At 47.0% G+C, this 14,802-nt stretch overlaps 1 protein-coding gene across 3 annotated transcripts in view; it reads left to right on the top strand.

The window, feature by feature from the left end:
• The first annotated feature begins 629 nt into the window (after positions 1-629).
• Positions 630-14,802, top strand: part of PHGDH (phosphoglycerate dehydrogenase) — a 32,087-nt gene continuing 17,914 nt past the window's right edge. Inside the window, exons 1-3 of one of the 3 annotated variants that reach the window (XM_032154850.2) lie at positions 630-892; positions 9,881-10,032; positions 12,090-12,155. In XM_032154850.2, the coding sequence (XP_032010741.1) occupies positions 755-892; positions 9,881-10,032; positions 12,090-12,155 (356 nt within the window). In that variant the 5' untranslated portion in view covers positions 630-754. Of the gene's footprint in view, positions 893-1,235; positions 1,338-9,880; positions 10,033-12,089; positions 12,156-14,802 lie in introns of those variants that run through there. The other 2 variants (XM_058439397.1, XM_058439396.1) reach the window with 2 other exon arrangements.

The raw sequence follows: 14,802 nt of genomic DNA, 5'->3' as shown, positions 1-14,802 counted from the left end.
CCTTTTCTTCTTTTTCATAATTAGAGAGGAAGTGGAGGGAAAGGAAATAAATAACTTTAACAAAGTATGCCTAGTTTAAATGCACCAGGTCCCCGCTCTTTTATAAACTCATAATTCTCATTGCATCACTAATTTGAAATTAAATCACAGCTCCGTGGTGTCTCAGAAAGCTTACTATTGCTTTTCACTACGTAACTTTCCAAGTCTGTGTGCTTGGTACTCTAGGATGTTAGGCCACCAGAGGAAAGAGGTTATATCTTTTTGATAGTCGAATTCCCTTCAACGTCTAGCGCAGTGCCTTGCACATTTACCCACTCAAAAAAAAAAATTCTTAAGGAATTAATAAATGAATCCTTAGGAGGAAAAGTGAAAATAAAGTTTTTCTCTCAGGATGAGAAGGTGTATTTCTCCGTTCATTTCAGATATGCATCGGCTAGTCAGCGTAAATTGTGCTTTTTATATGCTCACCAGGTGTAGGGAAGAGCTTTGGCTGAGATGGAGAAATTCATCGCGGGAGGATAATAAAGCGGGCAGGGATTTGGCAACCTCAGAGCCGCGAGGAGGAGGCGGAGTCGCGGAGAGTTTGAGTATTTCCGTCCAATCAAAAGGAGACTGCAGGAGGAGGAGGAGGAGATGACGGAGGAGCGGGAGCTCGAGAATACTGCCCAGTTACTCTAGCGCGCCAGGCCGAACCGCAGCTTCTTGGCTTAGGTACTTCTACTCACAGCGGCCGACTCCGAGGCCAACTCCAGCAATGGCTTTTGCAAATCTGCGGAAAGTGCTCATCAGTGACAGCCTGGACCCTTGCTGCCGGAAGATCTTGCAAGATGGAGGGCTGCAGGTGGTGGAAAAGCAGAACCTTAGCAAAGAGGAGCTGATAGCCGAGCTGCAGGTAAGGCGAGCGAGAGAAAATTGAGGTCTCTAGGGCAACCTCCACGGAAAAAGGCTGGCTGCGCCCAGGCCAGCGCGCCCCCCTCGCATGCCCCCCGTATCAATTAGTTCCGGGGTCTCCTGAGATTGGGGGGTAGCGGAGAACGGCGGCGGGGGGAGGCAGAAAGAGGGAAGAACAAACGGCGGCGAGATGCAAACTTTTCTTTTAGTTTTCAACCGCGTCTTTCACGTTGGCATGCCTCCGCTAGCACTGCAAAATGCGGGCTGCACCAACTGGTCCTGCAGGCTGCTCGCGGATGCCAGCGCGGCGCCCCAGCGCCTTCGCGCGCAGTTGTTCTGGCAGCCTCGCGCTGCCTCTTCCCCAACCCCCAACCGCCTCCGCGCTGGGGGATCCGCAGAGGGGCCCCAAAGTGGCTTCTTTGCGGGGAACCCAGGGACTGGTACTGGTGATTCTTCCTAACCAAGTTCTGGGCCGCCCCGCCGATTCCAGCCTGCCTTGGCGGTGGGGGGGTCGGTGGGCGGGGGGACGCTGGCGGAGTCCCAACCAGTCTCGTGGCTGCTGGGTCAGCTGCAGGGGAAGGCAGCCCTCGTAAGGCAGCAAACACGTACCCGCCCCTCGTCTGATGCAAGACTGCTCAGTGCTTTCGCCGCCCCTCTGCCCTCTGGGAGCCTTCAGAGGAAAGGGAGGCGGGCGGGGAGCGCTGGGGTCCAGATTTAGCCTCCTCCCCACCTTTGGTTTATCGCTGGTTGGGAGTGACCAGACTCGACTAGAATCCGATCCCAAATGCTCCCAGATGATTTATAGTCTTAGCAAATTTTTATCCCCTTTTGTTGTGATATGTAATTAATCTACTTCAAATCTTTTATCTACCGTGTTTGAAAAGGCCTGCTGGGCCTGGTGGCCTTGTCCAGAATATTTATTTTGTGAACTCTTCACTCCAGTGCCTGCACTTTCGACCTCTGTAGTCGACCCAGCTGCCCAGTCTCTACCTCACCTGATCCTGTATATTCTCTCCCACCCTCCAAATCGCACAGCCGCCTTCTGCCAGCCTCAGCCCTGTCCACCACCTTCAGCCATCTCCTCCTCCGAGGACCCCTTAGACCGCAGAGTCTGTTGGTTTTGCTTTAGCTGTGCCACAACCACGTGGTCCTGGAAACTGCTTCTCTCTCTTTGTCTGCCTTTGTATCTGCTGGCATGGATCTTGTCACCATGGCATGACACTATATCCAAGTATCCAGCTCTGCCCTGTACTCAGAAGAATTTGGTCACTGCCTTCAAGAAGTTTGTAAGCTGGTTAGGGAGCATGGCTAATACACAGAAGACAGTTGAGCAGATGACACAGAGCATAGCCCCAATTTAGACCATCCAGCTCCCTAACGTTTGCGTGCTCCCCTGCTGGAAAAGCCAGAGAAAGGGCCAATCATCATGCATCGAATTGGTGGGCAAGGGCTTGGGACCTGAGTAGGATTGGATGGGTGGCAGGCTCCTCACCTCCTTTCTTCTGTGAAATGGTATCAATGGCTCTGTGGAACAATCAGGAAAGGCAGTGGGGTGTCCTGCAGAACAGCCTCTGACTCTCACCTCCACCAGAGCAGCAGATTGGGAAGAGGATGGCAATCAAGTGCTTTCACCTCTCTAAAGGAAATTAGAAACCTGATACCCCAATGAGGGGGTGGGGATAGGGAGGGATGAGAGAAGAATTGAGAGGAATGGGAGGCCTCATCCATAATGAGGGGTTGTTCCATGAAGTCAGGAATCAGCTGGGTGGATACTGGGAGTCTGGTGCTGAAACTTGGAGAACATTTTAAAGGCACTGAAAACTCTTGGCAGGAGAGGAGGAGTGTTTGTTGGCTAACTTGACTGCTGGGCATTTTTGGACTGTTTGGGAAGGCTCAGCTTTCGTGTGTGTCTTTGCAACACACTTGGTTCAGAATGCCAATTAATCTCCTCGGTCAGCCCACTGAAGGGTCCTCATTTCTACACTATGCCTTTTTATTCTGCATGAAGAGGTGTCTGGCATAGTGTCTACTGCCCTCCCCCACTGAAATCTCTTTAATGCTGAAAGAAGCTTTGGCACCATTGCTAGAACCGGGCCTGGCCTTGGTTCCCACTGCCTTGTATTCTGGGCAGGCAGTCTCCTATCACTCACCCCCTGGTCAGGAAGTATAATCATTCCTCCCTGCCCTTTCAGTGGTGCTTTTCAGACTTGAAGCAAGTCATAGTTCAGTTTAATGGGTCATGACTAGCATTTTAAAAAACGAAGTAGGAAATATCAGACAGCAATGCAGATAGTAAGGCTATAAGTATTGTTTCATGAATTTTGTTTCAATTATGTTGTGTAGTTGTACATGTGTGGTATGTGATTATGAAATTACAACTTAAAGATGTGTTTCTTGGCCGGGCGCGGTGGCTCACGCCTGTAATCCCAACACTTTGGGAGGAGCCAAAGGAGGCAGATCATTTGAACTGAGGAGGTTGAGACCAGACTGGGCAACATGGCAAAACCCGGTCTCTACAAAAAATACAAACATTAGCTAAGCATCTTGCCACAAGCCTGTAGTCTCAGCTACTGGGGGGTGGGGTGGAGGGCTGAGGCCCTGGTTGCTGTCACTCTTCCCAACCTGGTGCTCTAGCGGGAGGATCACTTGAGCCTAGGAGGTTGAGGCTGCAGTGAGCCATGATCTCGCCACTGCAGTCCATCCTGGGCAACAGAGCTAGACCCTGTCCCACCCCTCCACCAAAAAACATGTGTTTCTTACAATGAGCCTCAGTCAAAAAAGTTTGGAAAACGTTGGCTTAAAATAATAAAGCATCTTGTTTGGAACTCACGTCTTAAATATACCCAATATGCCGGAAAATATTTAAATAATATTACCATGTATCAGTGGCTTTTAAACTTTGACTGTGACCCACAATAAGAAATTTGTTTTATGTCATAACTTAAACACTCATACATATGTGTACACACAGACACACAAATTTTATGAAATAATACTTACTCTTTTTACATATGATGCATTCTGGTATTTTGTTCTGTTTCATTAAGTAGCATTGCTGGTCAGGACCACTAAACTAAACACTGGTAATGGTATTTAATTTACTGAAGCACATCCATATCTTCGTATCAGTACTTGAAGAAAGATTAGGAAGGGAATAAATCTTTCCATGCAAGATTTCTTTTCAAAACCTCTTTAAAATAGCAAGTTCCCAGACTTTACACAAGGATTTAGTTTGCAAAAGTTAAATAACCATCAAATTAATCAGGATCACACATCTTGTGCAAAACAGGGTAGATCTGCCTTCCCTATAGCTGGGGAACATGACCTGGACAGTTTCATTGTCTTGCCGTATGATTTAAGTCGGAGGCACGGCAATGCTAGAATTACCTCCTAGGCCAAGCCTGTCCTCTTGGGAAAGGAAGCATGTGTGAACTTGAGGAATGGGAATGGGTTCTCATTGCTGAGTTAGCAGTTTGTCTGGAACAGCCATAAATCAAGCAGTTTTCTAGCTGAACAGCAGCTAAGGACAGGGGAGCGGGAGGACCTGTAGGAAGTGTGGGAAGTGTCTGTTCCCGCCACAGTGCAGACACAGAAGCCACACGCAGAGGGCAGTGAACATCAGAATTTGGTGCTGTGTAGAGAGAGACTTGCTTCCTCACCCAGGGAATGACAAAGAGGAGGGAGGATCTCTGGACACTGGAGAAGTTTTAATTGCAAACTGCAGAGGATGTGAGCAGATGGGTGCATTTGGTTAGGGCTGTAGTTTGCATAAGTAGAGGACAGGAGCAGGCAGCTTGGGGCAAAATCTTTGAAGGGAGTGAGTTGTGGCGTGAGGAGGGAAGGGGCTTGGGTGCAGGGGGTTTGAGGGTCTAGCAGGAGGTAGGTTGGATTCAGGCTGTCTGTGAATATGTGCTGATTGAATGAGTGGATAGAGTGAGTAGTTGAGGTTGTAAGAGGCCTTGGAAGCTCATTAACTCTGACTGATGTCGGATGTCTGGTTCTAATGTGGGACCAAGGTCTCCTGAGTGAGAGTTTCTGCCCTTGGGACAGGTGAGACCTGATGCTCATCTGTAGGAGTCTGACTGGGGACTCTTAGATTCCCTGGCACCAAAAAAGACTGATTTGAGGGAAAAGTCAAGAGACTACAGGGTAAATCTTCACAAGGGAGATCCATCCAGAAAGTCCATGCTCATGAAAGAAACAATAGTGCTGTTTCTGTGCTTGTTCAGGGGCTACAAGAGTGGGTGGACTTTGGGGAGTCTGCATGCTCTCCAGCTAGTTTTGCCCGTGGGGAGCAGGTTTGCAAGGGGAGCATTGTGGCAGCTTTGGAGAGAGCATTGAAGAAGGCTGGACCCTTAAGGCCCAAGGGAATGATTGGGTAGAGCCTCTGGAGCAGGACTGGGCCTGAGATGTGGGCTCTGGAACTTGATGCTAGAGAGACAAGGTGGTAAGATGATGACTCTGGGTGGTCCCTTCTCCTCTTGCTCCATGCCTGCTTCTTGTCAGTTGAACTTTGACTTTTGGTCCTGAGCTGGCTACTTGAAAGGAGATTGTGTTTCCTCAGTGTGTTACCAATTTTCTAAGGTGTCATTGCTGGCTGCAAAGAAATGACCACTAAAAATGTGCTTACCCACCCACTGCCCAGTTGCCCTCCAAAAAGGCCATGCAGTGTACACTCCTGTTTCCCTCCATGCTCACCAATGCTGAATATTATTTTTTCTTTCTGCCAAAATGATGCCCGAAAATATCATATTTAAAAATTTATATTTCCTTGATATCTAGTGTTGAAGAGTCTGTAAACTAGTGAAACTAGTGACCACTTTGTAGTTCTTCTGTGTATTGCCTATTTATATATTTACCTATTTTTTATTGTGTTCTTTATCCTTTAAAAAAGTTGATTTGTGGTGCATGCCTATAATCCCAGCTACTCGGGAGGCTGAAGCAGAAGAATCGCTTGAACCCGGGAGGCGGAGGTTGCAGTGAGTCAAGATTGCGCCATTGCACTCCAGCCTGGGCAATAAGAGTGAAACTCTGTCTCAAAAAAAAAAAAAAAAAAAAAAAAGTGATTTGTAGGAATTCTATCACTTTTGGTGATGAATCCTTGTTCTGTTACATATGGTGAAAGGAGTTTTCTCCACATATCAGGACCACTACTTGCTTTTGTTTATGGGATCTTTTTCCATGCAGAAGTTTAAAATTTGAATGTAACTGGATTTGTCAATATTTTCTTCCAGAGTTTCTGGGATTTGTGCCTTGCTTATGAAAGGTTTTCCCAATCCGAGTCATAAAAGTATCCCCTGACATTTTCTTCTAATGCTTATATTTTTAAAAATTCTTTCATTCATCTGGATTTTTAAAAATCTGAAGTGAGGTAGCAATCTATTACTTTTATTCCTGAATTTTCATAACACTATTTTTCTTGTTTAGTTCTTCCTTTCCCCATCAATTTGAGTTCTACTTTTTATTTTCTAAATTCTCACATATTCTGTTTGTCTAGTGTCTATTTAGTTCTGTTGACTGATTTGTCAATTTCTGAACATGTTTTTCCTGCTTTTTTTCAACTTCTTTTAATAAGATTTTTGAAAATCCTTGAGCACTCTTAGAAGTAGACCTTATGCCTCCTTATCACAGTCAAAGGAAGGGATTTCTGATGGGCGATTTTCAGGCATGTGAAGTGTTAAAGTTATTTGGGAAAGAGGGTGAAGGTGTGAGGATGGGGGACTGATGAGGGTGGTTTCTATGGGCCTCTCATCACTGAATTCATATATTCAATGGAAGTGTATAAAACACTTCATTGTGAAGTACCAACTGTGAGCTTGCCTACAGGCCACAGGCAACTTGCTCTTCTCAACAGAGACATTTGTGCCTATTTCTATTATCCCCCAGTAGGCACGCTGGCTGGGAGGAGCAGGTCGCCAGAAGATCCAGGGACCTTTGTTAGGGAGCTTCTGCCATCTTGGAGAAGCCACAGGATTTCTGGCAATGATGTCTCTCCTGGTTTAGGTGTCTAAATGCTGTATTTGGAAGGTAGTTGGAACTTGGACTTTGGTGCTCAACAGATTTGGACTTGATTCCAGCTTCTGCCATATCCTAGCTATGTGACTTCAGCAAGCTCTCTAAATTCTTTAAGTGTCAGTTTGCTTGTCTGTACTATAGGGATAATTATAATATCTGTCTTAGGATTGTTGTGAAGCACAGTGCTGGATGTAAAGTACTTGCTCGAAAAATGGTAGCTATTGTTACTAGTAAATCTCTCCAAGGGATTTTACAGTTTGGTTTTTGCACCTAACTGGCCATGGCTTTGGCTCTGGCTCTGTCTTCTTGACATCTTGGCAGGTCTACCCACTCTTCTTCAGTTACAGTCTCAGAGTTAGCCAGTGGCAATGACTTTCCAGTTCTTGGCTGGTTTTTGATCTGTAAGAGTGACCTTGGGCAGGTTACCTCTCAAAGCCTCTGTTTCTTTATCTGGAAACTGGGGATAATTATACCCCTTCTCCTTGGAGTTGTGGAGAGAATAATGTAAAGCAACTGGTATAATGCCTAGTACCCAGCAGGTGCTCAGTAAATGGTTTATGTGCTGGTGAGGCTGATACTGTGGATATATGGTATAGAGTAGATAAGTTTTAATACCAAATCCCTGCATTGGGCATATAAAATATAACTAAGGAGACCAAACTGCAGGTCTAAGAGAGGACAACTAGATATGAAACATACTATATTGGTGATCACAACAAAAATGCTGGGGTGTAGGGAGAGTGACAGTTCAGGGTTGTTGGCAAATGTTTCCTGGAAGATAACTTTATTGCGCCTTGAAAAGTCAGTAAAGTTTGTCCAGGCAGGAAAATCCTTTTCTTTGGAGCCTGCGTGGTGGACCTGAATGTGAAAAAGATGTCAGTATCCCGTTTCTGCCTGGCTTGGCTGATATTTAACCAGGCTGCTGTTGGGGGAAATCGGAGTACCTCCAGGTGCTCATCTGGTGTTGGCCTCAGCACTGGGGCAGCCAGCACTGAGGTGGCTTCTGTTCGGTTCCTCTAAGCCCTGGATGCCCATGTGACTTGTATACACCTAGGTCATAATCAGTTTAGCATAATGCCAGATACATACATAGCAGGCATCCGATAAAATGAAGAAAGAAAAGTACAGGGGAGGGGAAGGGGAAGTAGGCAGGCTTAACTTTGTTGGGCTTCAGTTTTTCCTCTGTAAAATGGGGTTGGACCAGATGCTGGTGAACATTTCTTCGAATCTCCCACTCTGACATTCTACTTCAGAACCTGAGACGTAAAAGGGCTTAGAGTGTCTTCCAGGCAGCCTGCATGTTTCTCTCTGCTGGTAGGCACAGCTGCCAAGCAGTAAGGATGCGTGATGCATAAACACCTCCAGAGGAATCGTTCTACTATTGCTCTTGAACAATTATTCCAGTATTTAGAAACTCTTAAGGCTTAAATATTCTATGCTGCAGCCTAAGCATCATTCCTCTTCTCTTCTCAGTGGAGATAAAATTACCCACTGCTCTCCTTACATTTAGTTTGTCCATATTTGCTCCTATGCTCTAGGTTTGTGCACAACAAACACAGTGTGGGCCCTTACCCTAGGAGCCAACTTCTCATGGCCTTTCTCTATCTCCAGAATCCATGCAGTGGGAATGAAGGGAAAAGAAGGTTTTCATGGGATCCAGCTGAGAGCTGTATGGGGAAAATGAATCTGAGGAGCCATGTGCTCCATCTCTTTTATTTTACAGATGGAGACTAGGGGTATAGAGTGAGTTGAATTACCTCAGTGACCCACGCATTGTTGGCAGACCTAGGATTAGAACTCTGTCTTCCTGATTCCCAGCTTGGTGCTTTTGCAAGCACACTTGCTGCTTTCTCACCGGCCTGGTGTCTGCCACTTTGGGACAGAGTGTGGACTTGCTCACCTGCCCCATTTCTTAGGGATTCTCATTCTGTGTTTGAGCAAGAATATTCTTATTCTGGAAAGAAGCACATACCACAGGATTCTGGATGAGCATAAGGAAGATCGTCTTGGGGATCTAACTTAGCTCACGTATAGTGGCTGTGATGAGTTCAGTGTCTTATTTTTCGCATATGTGTATTTTTAGTCTAATATTGCCTGGGTGTCTGAGCAAGTGTAGATGAATTTAATTGCTCTCATTTTTCCCCTGCCCCTCTTCCTTTGGTCTCTCTTTTAGGAAATGTTTTTCTTTCAACATTCATTTCATTCATTATTTACTCATTCAGCCAACCAACATTTATTGAGTGCCTTCCCTGTGTCAGGGACAGGGGCTTACAAAGTAGAATTTGCTCCCACCTCTGCCCTTCAGTAGCTCAGTGTCTAATGGAGGTAGTGATGTTCATTAAGCGTGGCCAGATACTGTGCTAGGTGCTGTGCCTGTTCTCTCTCGCTTCCTCCTCACACACTTGAGGAGGCTGAAGCTGATTCATAGCTGGGAAGGCAGGGGCCTTGGATTTGAACCCAGGCCTGACCAATGGCAGAACCTATCAAATGTGTGGACAGATGACATTGCCTTTCTTTCTTTGGATATATCAAAATCAGCCAGCAGATAGGAACTCCCATTTTGAGCAAGCAATGTGCAGGAATGATAGGGTAGACAGAGAGGAACAGGAAATGGCCCCTGACTTCCAGCATGTGTCTGAGGGACATCCAGGCTGCAGGCATCATGGTGCTGTCTAGAGAGATAAGCCAGGTGCCCAGAGCCCATGGGCCAATGCTTCCCTTTCTTGAGCATGCCAAACAAAGCACTTGGTGTGTTAGAGGCACAGTCTCCTCCACTCTAAGTAAAAATCAACATGAGTCCTAGCCCACATTTCCCTAGTGAGTATACCAAAGATGTCTATGAGCTGGCAGTCATCAGTGACTTCCTAAGGTTCTGGAAATGCATCTCTTACTCAGGAGCAATCAATGATGTGTCTGAGGCTTTACGAGTTCTCACAGAATTACTTTCTGGACCCAAATGTTTCTTCTGCTTCAGGACTGTGAGGGCCTTATTGTTCGCTCTGCCACCAAGGTGACCGCTGATGTCATCAACGCAGCTGAGAAACTCCAGGTGGTGGGCAGGGCTGGCACAGGTGTGGACAATGTGGATCTGGAGGCCGCAACAAGGAAGGGCATCTTGGTTATGAAGTAAGTCATGGAGGCTGTGGGCGGGGGAAGGGGGGTGAGTGCAGAGACTGACCACACCAAGGGAGAAAAAACTCACTAGAGAGAAAGCTGAGTCCATTGGAAGGGCTTCCAAGAGGATGCCTGGTCTAGGGCCTGCATGGTCAACCCTCACAGCATAGTGGTTCCAAGGTTTTTGGAAGGCAGTTATGCTCACCACTATATCACCAATGCCATCAGGGGGTTCCAGAGTTTTTAAAATTGAGAGTCCCTGCGTAATCTCAAAATGTTTCACGAACCCACCCCACGCGGAGTTGCTCGCACCTCTGTGACCTGGTTCAGGAATCGGAAGTTCAGTGAGTTCATCTGCATTTCCTGCTCCCACCCAGCCCCCTCTGCCTCTATTAATGATGTTTGTGGCAGGTTTTTGTCAGCTCTACTTTACTGTGTTTGTACAGAGGCACAACCCTTGCTCGTAGACTAGTGACTAGAATCCTTGCCCTCCCCACTTCCCTGCCACCTTCTGGAACTAAGACACTAGTTTCTCTTTCAGTGCCCTAGGGCAAGAGGAGAAGGGTCCCCTTTAAAGCTGTTTCTGCAGAAGCACAGGGGCAGAGGTCATCAGCACGCCAGTGCTGTACTGTACCTGTTCTGTCACTTAGATGGTATGGCAAGGCCATCCCCAGGCCTCTTTGTCCTTAAGACTTTTCTCTTCCCTTGGGGACTTCATTGTCCTTAAGACCTTTCCCCTCCCCTGCGCCGCACTTCCCCCTGTAAGGTAGAGGTTAATTGGTCACCTGACTGAAGTCAATATTCAACAGTAGAAATGTTAAACGATAACCCATCCCACATCTTGCCTTGGACCCAGAGGTAGCCAGGCCCCAATCTCTGCACCTCTGCTTGCTCCCCCATACAGCCTGTTTGCTGTGGGAGGATGAGAAGCCAGGTGGTTTTCCAGACAGACAGACTCTGAGAGTCCCTTTATCTTATACAGGATCTCTTGACTTTTTCTTCTTGTAACCTTATTAACCTTCATTCCAGAGATGAAAAAGACAGACCCAGCAGGGGAATAATCAGGGTGAACACGTATATGAAATTCTTTCAAAAACCTAAAAAGCTTTTAAGAAAAGAAAAATAGTTTTGTGGGTTGCCACCTCTATTCTTTTTTCTAAAGAACAGGAAGGGTCTGCATTGCCCTGTGACTTAGGGTGCGAGGAGGCTTTCTCAGTTCAGAACTTGTTGAGAGATAGGAAGAGTAGTCAGACAGGTGGAGATTACTAATAAAAGCTAGGTTGGGGCTGGGTGTGGGGGCTCACACCTGTAATCCCAGCACTTTGGAAGGCCAAGGTGGGAGGATCACTTGGGCCCAGGAGTTCGAGACCAGCCTGGGCAACAAAGTGAGACACCCGCCCCCCATCTCTTCAAAAATACAAAAACAAAGAAAAGAAAAGAAAAGCCAGGTATGTTGGCACCAGCCTGTAGTCTCAGCTACTGAGAAGGTTGAGCTGGAAGGATCGCTTGAGCCCTGGGAAGTCAAGGCTGCAGTGAGCTGTGATCATGCCAGTGTACTCCAGCCTGGGTGACAGAGTGAGTCCTTGTCAAAAAAAAAAAAAAAAAAAAGCAGCCAGGTTGAGTAACTTGATGAAGATATGTAGACATTGGGCTGAGCCCTGAGTTTGAGAGACTCAGACCTTGGTAAGATCAATGGTAGGAGCAGCAGAGTATTTGTGCTTCCTGGAGGCAGGTAGATCCTGAAACAGGAGAAAGAAAGGGGCTGAGCCACACACATCTGATCATGTGAGACACTTCTCTGCCTTAGGAGGAGTGTTTGGGTAGAGAGAAGCCAGATATGTTTCTCTAATGGAGGTCCCTCTGCAGGGAAACATAAAGCCAGGGGAAGGGGGTTTCTTTCCAGCCCTTGGCTTAGGGCAAGAGTACATCAGAGAACTCTGGACAGTGGCACGGTCAGTTCATGGAGCAGGAGTGAGAGAGCACAGCCTGCATTCAAGGCTTTCTCTTGGGGAAGGAGTGGGAATACTGGGTCTGTGCCCACTGATGTCCCCCTTTTCTTTGATCTTTAGCACCCCCAATGGGAACAGCCTCAGTGCCGCAGAACTCACCTGTGGGATGATCATGTGCCTGGCCAGGTAAGTCCCTGACTTCTCAGCAAAGCTAGTCACTCCGATATGCCAATTATTACCGCTTGCCAAGCAAACGGACCCAGAAAAACTTAGAAACATTTCGTCTCAGCGACGTGCAGACTGCTAAGAAGGCGACATGCAGACTGCAAAGAACCTTTAAGGCCATCAGGTCCTCTATTCACCATTACACAGGTTCCCTAGTGCACAAAGGTGCACTTCCCTTTACTCATGTTCTATTCTTCATGCTGCAGACACTCTGCCTTCTCTAGCCTCCAACTCTTGCAAATGTTCTCCATACCCTGCTGCCTGGAGATAACAAGGAAGGATGCTCCAGGCAGCAGGGTATGGACAGCGTCTAGGTACCCTCTGCTTACTTCAAGATTAAGCTTCAGTATTAATTTATCCAAGAAGCTCTCTGGCTTTTCCAGCTAGGCTATGTCCCTCACTGATTCCCCTGGCCCTCAGGGCTTATCTCTGTCACTGCCCTTACAAATCTGTATTGTAATAGAATGGAATAAGAACCTGCTTCAGGGTCCTTGTGTGTTCCTGTGGGTTCATAAGGCAATGGAACTCAAATGGGCAAGACTCTTGCTCTTCTAGCAGGAGTTTCAGGCCTCTTGAGTGGATGGGGCAGCCTAGAAATCAAGTAGATATGGCACAGAATGTGCTTGAGTCTCAGTGTGTTGGTTAGTAATTTGGCAAAACTGATTGCATGGAGCACTTCTGTTGAACAGGCAATTCAAGCATTTATGTGGTCAAGGGGAAGAACAAGGCTCCCAAGAAACAGGGCAGGAAGTTGTTCTAGGTCCCTCTGAAGCTCCATGGATTCCCTAAACCAGGGGACCTAGGCATCAAGGACTCCTTGTTTCCCTACTCAGGCCTAAAACCTTCCGGGACCAATAAATTACTTTTCCCATGGCAAGACCTGCTTTCCCTCCTGCTGGAGGAAGATCTGGGGGAGTTTACCTCTGCTCTAACTCCTCCCTACAGTTTCCATCTGAGCTCTCTGGTATTCACTGATATTCACTGGTAGGTGAAGGGAGGCAGTGGGGGGGAAGGAGAAACCGCGATAGCTTACACAGCAGTAGGGTCTCAGCCTAGAAGGGGCCCCCAAGCTGGCAGCCGGGTTCTCCCAGAACGTCTAGGCTGAGTGTCTCTCCCCCTGGAGAACTATAGAAGCCTGGCGCCCTGGTTTCACTTTAGCTATTACCTTCAGGGATTTTTTTTTTTTTTTTTGAATAAGGGAAAAGATCTCAATGTGAGTTTCTAATTAATTACCTCACATTTTTTCTGGAGGTGGAAGGAAAGGATTGGGAGCCAGCAATACTTTCCCTCCTTTTCCAGGACCAGCTTTGTTTAAAGGAATTGGTGAAGTGCTATGGTTTAAAAACAGCTCCCCATTGTCAATCGCTCACCATGACCTCACTCATCAAAGATGCATCAAAACTAGGAAATACGCACACCCTATTGGGAAGGAATGCGCTCGTTTCATCAGACTGTTCCTAGCAAGGAGGACAGTAGGAGAGTGTGGATGCTGTATGTAGACTCTACAGGGTTGGGCAATGTGGGTGGAGAGCAGGCATGGCCGGGCCTCACAGTAGGGACTTTGAGCAGATGGCAGGGGCTCCTGAGGTGCAGAAGAACAGCACACAGAAAGGAAGGAAGGAGAGAATCAACAAATGTAGGCTTCACCATTTTTGCCTGCTTTACCATCTCCTCGTCTAGTAAGTCAGGCCAGCAACCATTTAATTATTGTGAGGCCCCTCGCCCACATTAGAGTCCTCTCCAGTCTGGCCTGATGAGGATTCCAAAGTGTTGAAACCTGGAGAGGCTCCACGATCAGCTGGGGGCAGCAGCCAGAGAAAAGGTTTAGGGATTTCTTGTGTTCTGTGGTGTCGCATGCATACATCTTAGATAGCACTGTGGAGTCTGGTGGGGAGAAAATAGGATGTGAGGGAGAGGAGAAAGGGGCCAGGTAGGGCTCTGTCTCACTAGATCAAAGGCATTTTATCAGGCAAGCTTTCCCCAGAAGTGAACGGTTCCTCAAGGCAAGTCCCTGTCCTTATTACCTGCCTGATGGGTCAGAGCAGTGAGGTAAATGCAGCTTGTCCCCCATGTGGCTTGGTACTGAAGTTCTTCTGAGTTTACTCATAAGATCGTGCGCCTCTGTGGTGGAGGAGGACAGATTCCACCTTCAGCCTTACCCTCAGATGGAGATCAATGTCCTAGTGATGTGTAGAGATGAGAGAATGTTTTTGTGTTAGAAGTTAGTGAAGTGAAAGCACGGAAGTAGCAGCTTGAGATTTCTCTTTTTGCACGCTTGCTCACTCTGAGGTTTTTGGCATCAGGTTAAAGGCCCACATTTAAGTACTCAAGAGGCTGGCTGTGCTGGGGTTGACTTTGCTGGCTTTGAATCTGTTCAAGTGCCTCCAGTTGGGTGATCTGGGAAGAATTGTTTAACCCTCAGTGCCTCCCTCCATGCAGCTGTGAATATTAGAGGAGTTAATGTGTGTCTAAACATTTCTTTTAGGATGTCTAAAATAGAGAAAGTGCACCTTAAACATTGTTTCTCATTTCTTCCTTTTTTTGCCTCCAGAGATGTGTTGATGACCCATGCCCACAGGACATATATTGCCCTTTGACCTCTAATGTT

Source organism: Hylobates moloch, unplaced genomic scaffold (genome assembly GCF_009828535.3).
Source record: "Hylobates moloch isolate HMO894 unplaced genomic scaffold, HMol_V3 SCAFFOLD_5, whole genome shotgun sequence".
NCBI lineage: Eukaryota > Metazoa > Chordata > Mammalia > Primates > Hylobatidae > Hylobates > Hylobates moloch.
The sequence above is the reverse complement of the archived record's forward strand: the minus strand, read 5'-3'. Positions and strand labels throughout refer to the sequence as shown.